The 16900-nt window shown below is 51.2% G+C and overlaps 2 protein-coding genes across 2 annotated transcripts; one reads left to right on the top strand and one right to left on the bottom strand.

Moving 5' to 3' along the window:
- Positions 1-2022: 2022 nt before the first annotated feature.
- UV8b_02159 (uncharacterized protein) lies at positions 2023-3753 on the bottom strand (the record flags this gene model as incomplete). The annotated part of the gene is made up of 1 exon (XM_043139657.1): positions 2023-3753. The coding sequence occupies one exon, from the start codon at positions 3751-3753 to the stop codon at positions 2023-2025; it is 1731 nt and encodes a 576-aa protein (XP_042995591.1).
- A 6847-nt stretch (positions 3754-10600) lies between these two features.
- On the top strand, positions 10601-13296 carry UV8b_02158 (uncharacterized protein; the record flags this gene model as incomplete). The annotated part of the gene is made up of 6 exons (XM_043139656.1): positions 10601-10814; positions 10958-11625; positions 11711-12580; positions 12716-12758; positions 12898-13053; positions 13193-13296. 6 exons carry the CDS (start codon positions 10601-10603, stop codon positions 13294-13296), a joined length of 2055 nt encoding a protein of 684 aa, XP_042995590.1.
- Positions 13297-16900: the final 3604 nt, after the last annotated feature.

Genomic DNA, 16900 nt, shown 5'->3' with positions numbered 1-16900 from the left:
TCCTTATGGATGCACCGGTATCCATCGAGCAGTGATTTTCTTCAGGAACGGGATAAGGATATTGCAGCAACTGTCGTTGCCAAGCCCAGCATACATGGCATGGCATAACAACAGCCCCTTTCATTTGGTTGGGCCCAGAGTGTTGCTAGTAAATGTTGCAGGTTGGTCACAAGTTGAGCCCTGTGATAGGGACGATGCTACCCCAGTGGGGGTGCTGGCGGCAGCACAAAGCCGAGATGCGGTGGCGCAAGGTTGCGCGTGGGTTCCAGAGAGGGAGGGAGGAACTGGGGGGGGGGGGGCGGTTGGAAATGGATTGAGCCCTGTCCCTGGCGGTGGTTTTTTCCCCAGGGCCAGGGAACGGCGTCCCAAGATCCCGGTGCCTGGTTTTAATTTCTGGGGAATGCTTGGCTTGTCAAGCTTGCATCGAAGTTACCAGACCAGCCCAAGGTATGTATCTACCCAAGGTTGACCCATATGCATTAGGAGGTAGGTACCTAGGCAGGTAGGCAGGTAGTCTTTGTCTGCTTAGATGCCCTTTCTTATCTCTCATACAGACACCGCAACAGCATGTCTTGCCCTTACTGCATGCGAAAACTTCCCCAGGCCTGTTATTGCCGCTCCCCTCCTGGCATCGAGGTCGATTCCTATCTCCCTTGCAAACGACTACTCGGTTCGCTTGATCGCAAGCTGTTCTTTGTCTCTGTAATCTTCCAAGCATCCTTGCACAACTGGAAGAACAACTGTCGCAAAACCGGCGGCCGCTCCAGTCACTCAACTAAACAAGACTTTCTCTCGTGAGGAGACTTCGTTGATTCGCTGAACAGCTCACGCTACCTCAAACACCGTTTCAACTCTAGTCGTCGGTCAAGGCAACGATATCCGTTTGGAGAGGATCCTCTTCCCGTTCAATCTCCGACGAGGCTTGTTCACTGTTTCCATCTCTTGTTGCAACGACTTTATGCGAGCGGCAGTTCGGACAGAACTTTGTGACCCCGACCTTTTCGCATCAAAGCACGTGGTACGACTGTCCGCAGCTCTCGACATGTGCTCCGGCTACTTGGTTCATTTCAGGAAGAGGCGTCATTCAACCACCCATTCCCGCCTTTTTGAACGCCACCGACACAGACACAGGCTATGCCGAGGAATCGCGTCTAGCTCTGGACTATCTCCTACTTTTACCTGAAAGTCCTTGCTGAAGGCCGTTGGTCCATAGCCGACTTTTTATTTCACTACATTCATCAATTTCTCGCCCCATTGGACCATCTCAACAAGTCTTTTTGCCAACTCACCGGGCAGGTCCCGATGTGCGTCAAGTTGCATGGCTTTTTCTCCTCCCGAGTTGCATCCTCCTTTTCTTCTGTTTCGGACCCAGTAATGGGACCTTAGTCAGGCAGCTCCTTTGGCTATCGCGGCTATCATCCAGATCGTCTAGCCGTCTCGGAACGAAACGCTGCTCGGTGACGTCTCGACAGCCTCAAGCCTCAGATGGACGAAATGTCAGCCGGAAGAGTCGAAGAAGGCATGGTGAACGAGAAGCGGCCTTGGCAGATTTCCTTAGCAAATCTCCTCAGCGTGGTGGAGCAGCGTGCGTCCACGTGCATTCCCAGCAGCTGAGACTCGCAACTATTGATCATTCTAAGCCAAAAGCCGGCGCAGAGTCGTGGCAACTTGCATTTGCGCTCGATGGCAGTCGCGATGAAGACGACTTTCGGACCGCGGACCCAGGTTGCCGCCTCCAAAAGGACGAAATAAACGGAGGAATAACCAACCAGGTCTGGTTCAAACTTTGCAACTCGGTCACTTTGATGTACGTAAGAGATTCTCTGTTGATTTCTGCTGATTAGGTTCCTTATTATTAATCGTTAGATGCTCCCAACATGTACGTAGGTGTACATACTCTTCAACGCATGAAATCTCATCCTTTCTAGTGGCACTCGTCCTGGGTTCTTCTGTCCAAGACTCCCATGCTTGAACAAGCTGGTGAATTGGACACTCGACCGACACAATTCCGGTCTCGTGACGCTATCCCGTGAGGTCTCTCTGAGTCTGAAACATCTGCAGCGCATGATATACCTCCCGCAAACCAGGCCTATTGTAGTAATTTTCATTCCAGCTCCCCTCTTTCATCCCTTGTTGCCTCTTCTTCAACCAATCCACGGACAACTCTATCTCACGCGCCCACCAGTCGCTCGCCACCTGCTGCACCTGCTCCGCTGTGGATGTTCCGTCGTGCTCCAGTTCCCGCATGACCAGCTTCTTCTGTTTTCGAACAATGTAGTTGCTCAGTCCGACTTTTCTGCCCCGGGTACAGGCGTCTATCAAAAGCCTAATTGGTTCTGGCGTGGTTGTGTAGCCCGGAAACTCCACTAATGGTTCCCAGGGATAGGAAAGCCACACGGCAGATCGCTGAGGCGCACTTCGGGCTTCGAAGATACACCAGAGCACCCTTCCAAGCATGTACACCTCGCACGCTTCCGCTTCAGTGCGGGTCAAGCACAACCACGGTACGTTGTACCCTTTGGACGGCCAAGTGTAATCCTCCCCTTGGCCCATTTCTTCCCAACCGGGGAGCATCTCCGACAACATATCCGCGTACTTGTCCCGAATGTTGGAATCAATCTCATCGTCGATGGCCAACAACCGAATGTACTCAATGGCGTTGACTTCGGGGGCCGCAAACTCACACCAAACGCCTCGCTGTTCGAAATCGACCATGATGACATCACGGGACTCTGAAAGGACAATGTTGTCCAATCTGAGATCGGGATAAAAGAAGTGTGCAACGTCGTGCAGATGCAACAAGGCGGACGCTAACTGGAGCGACCATCTTGTTTTGTCAGCAAGAGACACTTGGCCGTGTAACTGCATGAACGGGATCAGGTCGCGCAAACTTCCGTGGATGTGGAATTCCAAAGTGAACCCTATCACCGCCGTCTTGTTGCCAAAACTACATTTCTTGGTAACGAGGTGAACTGGCCGGGACACAATGCCGGGGTGTGGTGGTATCAGAAGTAGCTGCCTCAGCTCATGGTAAAGGTACTTGGTATAACTCGTCAAGGCTTTGAAAATCCATGTTCTGCCTCGAATATTTACGAGGCAGACACTGTCGTGTAACTGATACAGGTACACGACGTCGCTAATGTCGACAGTAGGAGGTAACTCGATATCCTCGCCCCAATACTTCTCCATTGCTGACACGGAAAGAAGCTGCCGTTCAAGGTGATGCGTACGAGCGATGGAAATACTCGTCTTCTTGATATCCTTGGGCAAATTGTGGAAAACAATTCGGGATCCAAATGGCAAATCTTGGTATGTTTGCATGAAATCCTTTTGGACATTAGTCCAATGGTGAAGAATTCGCAAGATGTGGCTCGTTATGCCGAGACGGGAGATCCTGGCAGCATCTCTTGTATAGAATGTCACATCCAGGTCGAGCGCATCCCGAACGTCTGGCGGGAGAGTTGCAGGCTCTGGAATGAAGACATCAACCCGGATCGGCGGAAATCTCTCCAGAAATAGTGGCACAGCATAGAATTGCGTCCCGAAAGCTGTACATCCATCGACGCGCCACGAAGGCTTCTCCGGATGGGTCAACGAGTCTATTCGGTTTTTCGGATTGAGGCGCGATTGCGCCCACGATGTTTGCCGCGAGTCGACCTCGACCACCTGACCGGCTTCGGTTGCCGAATGGTATGTTGAGAAGGCGGCTGTGGGATGTATCACGTCGTGTATGGATCGTTGACTCAAATCCATGTCGACTTTGATCCTACAAGAGCGCCTCAGAAACTAAGGAAGCCCGATGGAGAAACAGAGGGGAGACGAATAAGCAGGAGAAAGAGGAAGAAGAAGAAGAAAAACACAGGCACAAACAGGCACAAACAGGCACACCAGCACACGAATCCGTTCTGCAATACACAGGATGCCAGATTTGAAAAGCAAGACCAGGTGGTTCTGCTGTTTCTTGGGGGGGGGGGGGGGGGTTGACGCGCAATTCTGATAATTTTATCGTGTGCGAGCGATATCTTTGAAGCCTTTCGCTACCCTAGCAAAAGAATGACGAGGACGAATTCCAGGAAGCTATCTCGCATCGTCCTTTTGACATGCTCAGAATATGCGTTATAAAAAGTGAGAAAAAGACTCCAGCTGACACTTTCGCAGAAAGCACATGCTTTTTATTGGGGGAACAAGAAGCCAGCGTGGAGGGAGCGGCGGTGCTGTCATGTCGCACAGAAAGGCAAAGCGACCGGGAACTTGATTTAATTCAAAAGAAGATGGGGCCAGAACGTCCCCTGGCCACTATCTTGATTCGACAGACCTGATTGATCACATGATTGGGTCATGCTTGCTGCGACGGAAGAAACAGAAAAAAGGGAGAGGGAAGAGGAGAGAGGTAAACAAGGGTTTGGAGTCTGGACGTGGGCTTATGCCGCAACATTACAGCTTTGTGGGCAGGCTGCCGCTGATCTGCGTCTCCAACAAACCGGTGGCCGAGCGGATCAACAAGGGCGACGGGAATACGTTTCGTTTCGGTACCCAAGCTGTTTGTTTTTATCTGCCGGGTTCCACTGCCGCGCCTCGAACCTATTATGATTTAGCCAGATACTGACTGACCCCAGCTTTCCGGAGACGGCGGGCTAGGGGCTGACGTTTGCTCTGAAAATGGCCCTCAGGTGGCATGCGCAAGCCGAACCGACGGAAAAAGCAAAAACAACAAAAGGCAAAAGAAAAGGACAGAGAGAGAGAGAGAGAGAGAGAGAGAGAGAGAGAGAGAAATTGCTTCTGCCCGGCATCGGGGGCGGACACATTTCAGAGCAAGGAAACTTGCTTGGGCTCTTTTTTCATTCGCCTAGAACTCAGTAACATGCTTCATCAAACCTGTCACGCATCCGAACGAGCTGACGAAGCGGGCTGCCGCAACCTTCAGCGGCAACCTCGTCCGGAGAAGCTTCCTTCTTTGAGACCTGCCGTCAGCCATATGACTAGAAACGACAATGTGCTGGTTTGACTCACCGGTTCGGGGCACATGAGACAAATGACAACAACAAGCTTTGTATTGGTAAAAGCTTTGGCAGAGCTTTGAATTCACAACTCCTGTTTCGGGTGCAACAGGCGCGGCATTGACCGAAACGAAGAGAGGTCGTTTCAGCTTCCTCCATTGATATATATGTTCTGGTCAGCGGGCGATACAAAGCCATAATTCCATGTTGCCGCGTCGTGGCATCAGAATTGTGACATATGGAGCTGGATAGCACCTATTTAGCGCGCCTGACAATTTGACTGGTGTTTCAGTCGAAAGGGAAGAGAGATGGTCGATCATGGTCGATCATGGTCGTTCATGGTGGGCACATGTCGAACCAGGCATGCATCCCCCATGATGATAAAGGACAGCTACGCACAATCCCGACAAACCCAAAGTTATCAAGCAGCACTTACAATCAATTGGTTCATGTTGAAGATGACTTGAAGTCGTATCAAGACAATCTCTTGTTCAAGAGTCTTCATGCAACCAGGGAGGAGAAGCAAAGATTTAAAAACTAACCCGAGTTCTCTCTCTCTCTCTCTCTCTCTTCTTCTCTCTCTCTCTTTTTTTTTTTCTCTTCCTTTTAAACAAAGGCAACAACATGGTACCTATCAAAGAGCAACACGGACCGGAAATAGGTCCGGAGATGGCGTTGGGATAGAGAATGGCGGGGAAAAAAAATGAAATTTTTTAAAAACAAAACTGAGCAGCTACGATGGATCACCGAAAAAAGAGTCATGGTGTAACTGACAGACTTCTCGCCTCATCGCACAAAATTACTTTTTTTGAAGACGAAAAGGTCAACCAGTGTTGCCAGAGCCAGTCATCTCCGAAGAGGCTGAAGTTGGTCGGTCACACAACCTCGACTTGTACTCTACTACAATAGCTGGTGCCTCCCAGGACCCTTCCCGAGGATCATCAACTTTCTAAAGTTCTTGGTCGATAATATATATACGTTAACGATAAACGGGGTGGGGTGAGTGGTCGTTGTGATGACGATACGGTTGGTCTACTCTTCCGTGGAGTCGCGCCACCAGCTGTCTGGATGGACGGAACGGGACGAAGGATATCGTGGGTGGCAATGCCGCAGCAGAAGAATTCTATAAAACCTTGGGAGGTGCCACCTGACCGATGTTGGACGGAACTGATTGACAGCTTGTCAACGAGCAAGTTGGGATCGCAGCCGGCGCTTGATCCGAGCCATCTTTCACCGGTCCTTTTGTACGTTTACGAAGCGAAAGGTTTTTGACTGGTCTGGCTGCGAGGGATGAAAAGGGAGTGGTTATATGTCAGATATTGTTATTCAGACGATGCAAAGCACACGGACAGCGGACAGGCTCCTATCTCCAAGACGATAGACTTGCGTCTGAGCTCGGGTAAACCGCAAACGCTGCGTGCGTTTTCCCGGGCCAATATAGATTTTTTTCTTTCTTTGAGCTACAGATCTTCCACAGATCTTGACAGTCGGGCGAAAAGGAGTTCCTGACAAGATAAACATGAGCAGTTTGCTTCGGCAGCTCTGGCTGCATGCGGAGGTGCAGTACGATCAAGCCAGGGGCAAGGTACGCACAACGGCTTGCCAGTTATGCCGTCATCACGTCCGTAGATCTCTTCGGTCAGGATTGATCTTAACTCGGCACCGGCAGGCGTGTCCAAGCTTTGGAGGGGCTATCTGACCAACCAACCCTGCCTCGATATTTCGAAGCATTTGCCATGCCGGGCCCCGGCCAGGACAAGCACGCCAGGGCAAGCAGTCGGTAAGATAGTACGGACTGACTAACCAGTTGTAGGACTTTCCGCCAGGGTCATGGTTTGTTCGAGGTAGATCGTGTTTTCGAGAGTTGATGCGGGGAGAAAACGAGGAGTTACCCCAGGTACCTAGGTACCTACCTACCTAAGGTACCTGGTACCCACCTCAGGAGTCATGGGTAGACAAGGTGGAGATGTAGAGGGGGTAGGTGGGATCCACTTCCCTAGCTCCCGTGCCAATCACCTGCGATTCAATGGGCCGGCTGCAACGAAGGAGCTGCTGCCCCACGCCACCGTCATGTCCACTTCCCGTTTGCACGTTGGAATGATCAAGGTTGAACCTTGAAAATGGTTCCACCCTCTGGCTCTCGCATCCGTCAAACACTCTCGAACTTCGGAATTTCAAGTAACTTGGATGCAAATAACTGTTAGTATGACGCTCATTCGCATATGCGTCTGTGAACCCTGCCGCATGAGATCTGTGGCGAGGCGCCAGATTGAGGATTTTCGATCGGCAAAACGAGGTGAGGTGCTTGACTAACCACAAGCAACCTTAGGTAGGTATGTACCTTGGCATTAACCGAGTTTCGTTCCGCTATCGCGACAATGGACCGACCTCCGACCGAATAGTGCTTGCTGTATGGAGCATCTACCAATCAAGCCGTAAAAGGACCGCCTCCCTCTGCATTCCTTGGCCTTTGATATTGCTTGCTTTTCCTCGATGCAACCTTGACGCTTGAATGCTGATGGCGGAATCGGTTCGATAATGGTGAGGCATGCCGTCACACGAGGTTCGGCCCGGGGCATCTCATCTGACCACACATGTTGTCAGGTAATAGCGAAGATCTGATGCTCGGGCAGCCTTTGACTGCGGAGGATCATAGGTATTGGCTGCCTGGTTCACCGGTCCCCACATCATACTACTCTACAAGGCAGGAAAGGTTCTTTCTGTGTGCACCATCACATCACATGGCCTGTGCTGGGTAAGCAGCTCGACAAGGTTCGTCCCCTCCCCAGATGGCAGGCCTGGTCTCGAAGCTCAGAGATAGAGTGCAGTTGCAGTGTCCGGAGTACACCATGTCGGACCTACACAGCTGATCCCTCCCTCCTTTGCTTTGGGTTCGTTGTCCCGGACAGATCCAGCGCCACTTTTTTTTTTTTTTCCCAAGGGGAAAGGAAAATTTCCGATGCTAGATGTTGGTAACGGTAGGCATTTACGGAGTATCCAGGCTCTATTCCCTTTAACAGCGTTTCAGGGACCTTTCTGCTGCCTGGTGGTGTGCTCAGGAACGAACCTAGTTCATTGCCTACGATTGAAACTGAAGCCTGGAAACCCCCATGCTGAGCACGAGGTGGTACGTGAGACTGATGATTACAGGCGTTGCTTACCAACACTTACATTCAACTACTGGCTTGGATGTCAGAGAATCTAATCGCTAGATTTGCGCACGTTCCTTGGAATCTGTCCTGGGAATCCGATCGATACCTTGCCGTCTCAACCCGTCCTCAATTTGATTGACGCCATATGGAGCCAAATGGATGAATGAAGGGATGTAAGTGGTCGAGGAATCAGCGGCACTATGCATTGTACATAAAATTGGCTCACCAATTTAACGAGTAGCAGCTGCACCCGCTCAAGGCTGCGGACCTTGTTGTTGTCGTCATCATGGAAACATAAAACATCGGTCATAACAAATCTGTCACGCCAAAGCTTTTGAAGCACCTCGTCACCTCATATTCCAGAATAATCTTTTTCTTTCTCCCTCCATTAGCAGACATTCCGGGGGAGTAATTATCTGTCTCTCCCACCCCAGACAGCTTATCTCAGTTTATATGCATGCACTATGGCGGAAAGATTTGTCGTGAGCAACGAATTAAAGGAGAACTATACCCCCGAGCCCCCGCCCTTCCCTCCCGGCCTATGGACAAGGGTCGCCTGAGATTTGCTCAAGCCACCCAACGCAACCCAACCGTGTGAGTGATTAGAATCGCATCCTGTTAGTCCCGTACAGTATAGCTGATGAGAGTGAGAAGGAAAATCGCTCGCGGGTTTTCTTGGGTGTCCGAACAAAGCTCGAGGAATCGGCACTTCCCCGCTGGATCTTTCTTTGTTTTGCATTACGAAGCGTCCTACTCCGTACACTTTTGTCGATTTTTTTTTTTTTTTTTTTTCGTTTTTGGACAGCAGCCAAGTGCAACCACCTTGCGATAACCTGGTCAAATTTTCAGCCCCGGTTCAATCGGGCAGCCCACGTTGTGTCTTTCTTTGTCCTCATTCAAACGAGCCACGGTGCCGACGTGCGAGGCAAAAGAAAAGCAACCCCCGGTCCAACAGGCCCATGACCAATACCCCTCAGTCTGCCCGGATACAATTTAGCACGGTGTCATGGCTTTTTGCCATCCTCACCGAGTCTGAAGTCATCTCTTCTCTCTCCAAACTTGACTATCCTCACCCTTAAACTCTGCCGACGACTTTTTTGCTTTCCGCAAACTTGGCACTAGGACGACGGCCCTTGTTGCCCATGCATATCTGCGGCACGCCTCAAGCGTTGGTCCGTGCCATCCGCCATCCTTGCCCGACAACTGACGGAACAACTTTCTCGCCAAGAAACCAGCATCAGCATCGAGGTTGAGCATTAGCATCACCTTTCACCATTCGCATCCGCCGCCTCAGGAGTCAATGCCGTCCGGCAAAAGGCCATCCTGACGCGGCACACCTCTACCCACACGCACACACCAACCAACCTCCCGGCAATACATACAATACATACCACTCGGTCGACCTGTTCGCCCGGAACTGATTATCACGCTAGCCCTGTATTGACATGCCCGGCCAGTTTTCATTTCCTCCCCATTGTTCTATTACCCGGACCATAACTCCGCTGACTTTGTTTTCTCCCTTTTTGACCAGACCGGACCGTGTCTGGTCCCTGCCCACGCTGCACCCCTGTGGTTGCATACCTGTCAGATACTTGGTGTACTTCGTACATGAGTCTCTCTCATCATGAGGGTCTTGGTGGAGCCTTAACAAGTCGAACCACCTAGAGACAGAGTGTTGCAGCACTATCCTTGACCAGCTCTACATGTTTTGCGCCTTTGCCGTCGCCGCCTTGTCATTGTTTGTCTCGGGAGCAAAGACGATACTTTTCATTCCACATGTCAGTACCTCGCGTCTAGCTTATTCTGGCACAAAATACTAGTCTTGTCCAACGCATCCCGTTTTGCACAAGCAGCCATCATGGTAAGATACCCTCTCAGAGCCTTGACCGTACTCGCGGCAGCCTGCATGGGATATATCACCAGCCTCCCTCCCCATCTTATACCCCATATCTCTGTACCCCAGTAATATTATATCACAAAGTTTTTTTTTTTTTTTTTTTTTTTTTTTTTTTTTTTTTAAATGAAACATTTCCCGTGTCTCTCACCTGCACTATTACTGCCAAGCTCCGCTCAGGATAACGCGAAGAACTAAAACCGTTATCCGTTCTGGTGAGCATGGGAGTTCTGGCAAGATCCTTAATCCATTACACCAACAGTTCTCACTTCTGATTCACAATCAAAGACACCCATTGACCCATGACGTAGGAACTCACTGGCTCTATAACTCACAAAAGGCCCCAGTCTTATGACTGCGCTGCACCTTCCATCTCGCATCCTTCGACTCTAGCATACGGCGTGGATGCCTTTCAACAGTTTTCGTTGGACTTCCAACCTGCCATTGACCAGCAGTGTTTGCCATATGGCCAGACTTCTGGCTTTGAAAGTCACAACCATCCTGAACCGCAACACGCGCCCTCTAAACGGCGCAAGCTTGATTACCGCTGCGACACTATGCCTCAGAAATACTCATTCTTGCCGCATCAGAGCGCGCTGGAAAAAGCCCCTGCGCTTGACCAGTACGACCTGAGCGCGAATGAACAGCAGTTTCTTTCGGCAGGATGGCCTGAGCCAATAATCACGCCCTCGCAGACTCTGGCTTACTTCCCTAGACGAATGGCCGAGATTTTCTGCAATGGATGTGACTTTACTACGGGTCATCTGGATGGTACAGTACTCCCTCTGGCTTCCTTCTTTCCCTTCTTTCCGTCCCTTCTTCCTAGCCCGGACTCCGTTTCCTCTCGGATACAAGAGAGCGTCTTATTGACGCGAGCTCAGTCGAGACTTGAGTCTGACGGGTAGTTTGCATAGGGTATCACACCTTACCTCAAGGTCCCGATGCATCCTACAGCCTAAACCAACCATATATTGCCGAAAAGCAGCCTGTTGTGGCATCGCAAGCCTTGCCAGGAACATCAACATTGCCGTACGTGGAGGCAGGGGCAGGCTCTGCAGCTTATGAGTTCGTTCCCGCGCAAGTTGCTTCAAGCCTTGATACCTTTTCGCATGCCGTGGAACTGCAAACATCGGAATTTTTCCAGGATGGATTCCTACCTGAGCACAACGCCAACTTCTCTGCATTCTTCACGGATCAAGTACTGAAACCAGAGACGGGACTGATCGGCCCCTTGCCCATACCCGATCAAAGCGGGTTGATGCTTAGTGCGTCATGTCAGGATAATTACGGGTTCGGCACTTTTGTTGCGGCGGGATCGCCTTCAGGGCAAGGAATAGGTTCATCCATGCTGTCATCCGACGGATCAGGTATACTCATGGTCACCGGGAGCCTCGTAGAAACGCTGCCTCAACAGTCCTGGGTTGACACAAGCTCCAACGCCCATCAAACAAGTTTTGACATCATCTTGCCGAACCAACGAGGGGGGAAGCGAGGTCCTTTCAAAGATCCTACTCTGCGAGAACAGACTGCGCAGACACGCAAGATTGGATCATGCATTCGGTGCAGGATGCAGAGGATACGTGTGAGCACATGCTTCACCCGAGCGAGCAGACCCCCTCCGTGTAGCTCTTGGCTGTGTAGCTGACCGATGATGCTTTTGAAACCAGTGTGAACATAACCCAGAAGAGCCGGGCGGAGCCTGCCTGACGTGCAAAAAAGTCTCCAACGTAAAGGCTGGGCGATTCCCTTGTTTGAGATACAAAATCACCGACATAAGGCTATTCAAGCCCGGACAAGTCCCAGGATACGAATGGACACGAAGGTGGAATAACAATATTTCTGATCCGATTCAAAAGTGGGCATCCGCAGAAGTCAAGTTCATACGCATCTCGTCTGGGTTTACAAAAAAATGCATTCAGCTGCCGGTTCGGAAGTTTATACCTCAGGATGGTGACAAGACAGAACGCACCTGGGATTATAACGGGTCCAAGAGATCAGTCAAAGTGCCGCCATACGCTCTGATGGATCTGGAAGACGGCAAAACAGCCTACATGAGGCACATCTCGGACGCGATGGGCGACACTATCAAGCACATAGCCGACCGGTCGAGCGGTTTGCTGCGGAAGACGTATGTCGAAGCCTTTCGCATGTACCAAGACGCCACGATACCCGAAGAATGGAAGCAGCTGCTTGACTGGACGTTTCGGTTGTGGGTCGCTGTTCGACTTTCGACAAATTCAGACTTCATCGTTGGTGAAGAGAAGCTTGGCATGGCAGACGACATTTTGGATGCAACGAGTCCCAATGCCGGAAAGATTCCCGTGCCGCCGGTGCTCGGTGCCCAGCTGGATCTAGTCCTCATTCACCATATTCAGACTCGACTCAGACGCGAGTTGCTTGATAAGTTACAGAAGATGGTGTTGAAGAACCGGCAATGCACGTGGTTTGTGACTTATTTGGTGACGTTTATTCTGCTGCACAATGCAGCGCTAATCATAGCCCATGACGCGGCATACGCTCGAAAGCATGGAATCAGAGTAAGTTGAAACAAGGACGAAAGGACTCCTGACCGAAAACGTTTGCAGAGACCTGCCACTGCCACGGGGCTTGGATGATGGTTGCCGAGGGGGCCGGGCGGGCGGATGAGACCAGTTGCTGACGAACCGCTCTAGCGTCGATTTGCGCGCGAAGACAAAGTCAAAGAATACCATCTTGGTGAGGATTTTCTGGTTTTACCCTCGCTCCCTTGACATTATACGTTGCTATTTTTTTATTTTTATTTTTTTAGTGTGTTTTGGTAAAAAAAAAAAAATGGAATGGCTGATTTGTTGGGTAATCTGATTATCGCGTCCAGGAGCCAACATTCTTCTGGCTCATTTCCACTATTGCAACAAGGGTTGGTATCCATTCTCGGACGAGTGCAAGGACCAAGATTTGCGCTCACTAGCAGATCTGGACGAGGAGAAGATTCGGTTCGTGCATGAGACGAGGAAGTTTGCCAAGGAGCACGGTAAGTTGTCCAGTCAGCACATGGGGATGCACACAGACGGATGTGTAGCACATGGCCCCTTCTTTATCCCTCTTCGTTGCCTGCTGGTGAACCGGACTTCTGAAGCGGGGGGCTAACGCACGAGGCATTGTTAATGCAGAGCGAGAATGGGAGCAGGTTCGGGAGAAGGGCGCGTGGGAGCATGATTACTTCTTTGTCAGCCAGCTGTTTCAAGAGAACTGGCATCCCCGAACCGAGTCATGACTAAACAAGATGCCCCCGAGCGGTGAACAAGGTATGGCCGGGACGGGGGAGCAGAAGTGTTTTTAACAAAGTGCGGTGGCCTCTGACGAGACAAGCGTGGAGGACGCTTGTGCGAGCGAGGCAGGACATGACAATGCACGGCAATGCGGTGATGCGACGATACGGCAACGCGGCAATGAAGCAATGCAGGAATGCAGGAATGCAGGGAACCCGGAATGGATATACCGGCCTGGCGCATTGTGCTTTTTGTGTTTTTCGTGTTTTCCGTGGTCGCTGGGGCCTCGAACGGGTAGGGGAGGACAGGCCAGAGTGGCGTCATCAGACAGAAATGTGCTCTGGTTTTATGGTTCCATTGCGCCGCGTCGTGTCTGGAAGACGGCGAGACAGAGAAGGCATGACGATTTACGATTGGATGGGGAGCCAAAGCAAGCAGCAACTGGGCTGCTCGATGTCGCGGCCGAACAATTTGACATTCGGGTAAGACTGTCCTCGGACTGGGATGTCGACGGGGTTGGAGAGGAAGAGCTGTATGATGGATTAATTGCCAGGAAGAAGAATACTATCGAAGAAGAAAATAATAATAAAAAGGAAAAAAAAAAAGAAGAAAAAAAAGAAGAAAAAAAAGAAGAAGAAGGGAGAAGGCGCAGATGGAGCGGTTCGTGGGTTTGTTTTCTCAATGGTTTCAACTTTTGGACATTGGCCCGCAACAGAGAGAGGTCAGCTCCTACGTACAGTACAGTACAGTGCAGTGCAGTGCAGTGCAGTGCAGTACAGTACAGCCGAACCCCAGTTAGCGCCGTGCACTCGAGGGAGTGACTTGTTAGTACTTTTCAGACGGGTCAACTAGGACATAATAGTATAGTACGCTAGAGGTGGGTACCTAGGTAGGTAGGTACCTACAGGTAGTCGTTAAGCTGGCTACATCTAGTACCTCCACTGATAATCGAAGAGGGAAAAACCGTCTGGTGCTAGTTGACATAAGGTAGTTGTGAAAACCCTCTTGCTACCTCCTATAATTGACCATATCTGTACTCTGTACTATTTCTCTGCCAGTAGGTAATTATTCCTCTACCCTAGCAATCCCTGCACCTCCTAGCTTCTCTGCTTGCTTAAATCCTACTCCTAGTAGCAGTACCCTTCTATAAGCCCCTTCAAATTCTAGCTACCCCCCCCCCCCCCCCTCCCTCTTAAGACCCTAGCTAAGACCCTCCTATAGATTTTCCACTGTAAAATTCCTCCGTTATTTTCGGTACCTACCTTAGGTAGGTAGGTAGGTAGGTAGGTAGGTAGGTAGGTACTTGACTTATGTTTTAGAGCTCTAGGAGTTAGCTACCTTATAGAAAAGTAGGGGTCCCCAACCTTGGCGCCTAACCACTGCGCCACAGGGGTTCTCGGCCGGGGTTAGGAATCAATTTAAGAATTCAAGAGTCACGACGCAAAACCCTGCGGGTTTGTCGAAGTCGAAGTTGCCGGGGAATGGGGCGCTAGGGGGCCTGGGTGCAACTGCTCACGGTAGAGCAGCAGCGGCAGCTACACCGTCCAAGGGGAAACAAAACGTTGGGGTGTGCGTGTGCGTGTGCGTGCGTGCGTGAGCGTTGTGTTGTGTGTGTCGAGACGAAACGAGGAAGACACGGAGAGAGAACAGAACGAGGCAAGAGAGGAAAGAAAACCAAAGCAGACGCCGCGTCCCGGAGTGTTTTTGTTTCCTCCTTTCTTCATTTTTGTTTCCTTTTTTTTTTTCCTTTTTTCCTTTTTTTTTTTTTTTTTTTTTTTTTTTTTGTTTCTCTCTCTTTTCTTTTTCTTTGTCTTTCTGTGCCTCTTTCCTTGGTTTCCTCCTTCCATGTGTTTGGTGCAAAGAAGGAAAGAGGGAAGCAGAGAAAAAGGGCGGCGCTTTCCATGCTCGTACCCGGCTTGCTTGAGCGACCTTGTCCTATTTGCAGTTGACATACTACAGACGGGCAGGTGCGAATGCGTGGCGTGGCGTGGCGTCGCCTTATAACCGCATCGCGGGCTGGCTTTTTGCATCTACAGTACTTTTTTTTTTTACTTTTTTTTTTTTGATGCGTTCACCCATGCATGCTACATAATGGCCCATGCACGCCATCCGGCTATCTTTGTACAACGTCGCTCTCTCCGAGGGGGCGGGAAAGGGGGGGAGGGGGGGGGGCGGCTGCTCTCAAGGCGCGCAGGTCTGGCCTCCTCCTCGTTTTTCTTCTTCTCTTCTTCTTCTCTTTATAATTCTTTTCTTCTTCTTATTCCTGTTCTTCTTCTACTTCCCCTTTTTCCGGTTCTCCTTTTTGTTCTTTTTAATTTCCTTTTTTTTTCTCGCGCCCCTGCTGCTGCTACCCGCTGGCCAATCAAGTGCGTGTTTGCCCTCTTCTTTCCCACGCCTTGCGGATAGCCAGTAAGGAAACCCGACTGAGGACGGGTAGGTGTTCATAGCAATAGAACCGGGGGGGGGGGGGGGGGGGGGGGCATTATAAAGATTGGCAGGGGCAGGGCTTGGGACTCGCTTGACTGGGGCAGCAGGCTTGTCTGTGGCTATGGCTATGGCTGCGGCGGCTGCGGCTGCGGCTGCGGCTCCGCTTGAGCAGCATTACCGGTTTGACTTGGGTCGTTTGGTCCAGGGCCAGGAGGGGCGTCAGGTTATCCATCTATCTATTCTTTGCTTCTCTTGTTCTTGCTACAGTAGCTTTGGCTCGAGGGAAGAGAGGGGGGGTGGGCAAGCATGAACCGGATGTAGTACAGGTTCTATACAAGCCGGGGCGCGTGGCTTGTAAGAGAAGGGGGAAAATACAAGCCCATTTCGTCTTCTTTTTCTCTTCTTCTTCTTCTGCTCTGGCAAGGCAAGGATTGGCTGCAAGCCTGTGTCCCGCCGGGCTGAGCTGAAGTAGCTGCAGTAGCGGGCTAAGCAAGAAAAGCAGACAGCCGTTGCCGAGGAGGGGCCTTCTTTGGTGGCTTAGCTTTCATGTTTTCATGCTTTCCAAGCGGCTCGCGACTCGACAATAGCCATCAAGTGCATGGGTCAGCAGCGAGCACCGAGCTTACTGCGCGGGTCGCAGGTCGCAGGTCGCGGGTCGCGGGTCGCGGGTCGCACACGAACAACAGACCAGACAGAAAAACGACAGACGCAGACGAGGACGCACGCAACGCAGCACGCCGTGCACCTGGCCGGTAGCCGTCGTGCGTCGCTGCGTTGCCTCGTCGTCGTCGTTGTTCGTCGGCCTGCTCCCTGTTGAGGCAATCCCGGGGTCTGGGTCGTTGCGCGCGCGGCATGGCGCGGCGTGGCGGAGAAGGAGGGTGTGTGAGGAGTGGAAAAAAGGGGAAGGGAAAAGAAGGCTGCTGGGGGGGGGGGGTGCAGAGTACGGAGGTACATGCAGAGGCGGGCTAGGCTAGGCTGGGCTAGGCTAGGCTAGGGCTGTAGACAAGCAGACCAGACAGACAGACAGACAGACAGACAGACAGACTTCTTCGTCACGGGGGCACGAGACTGGGGCTGGATGTGCGGCGGCGTCATCTGGGATGATGATGCCCGGGGCCAGCGACATTCTTTTCTTTCCTTCCTTCCTTTCTTTCTTGCTCGTCATTTTGTATCTTTCCATTC

This window comes from Ustilaginoidea virens, chromosome 2, assembly GCF_000687475.1.
Source record: "Ustilaginoidea virens chromosome 2, complete sequence".
NCBI lineage: Eukaryota > Fungi > Ascomycota > Sordariomycetes > Hypocreales > Clavicipitaceae > Ustilaginoidea > Ustilaginoidea virens.
This window is presented reverse-complemented; position numbering and strand designations above follow the sequence as displayed.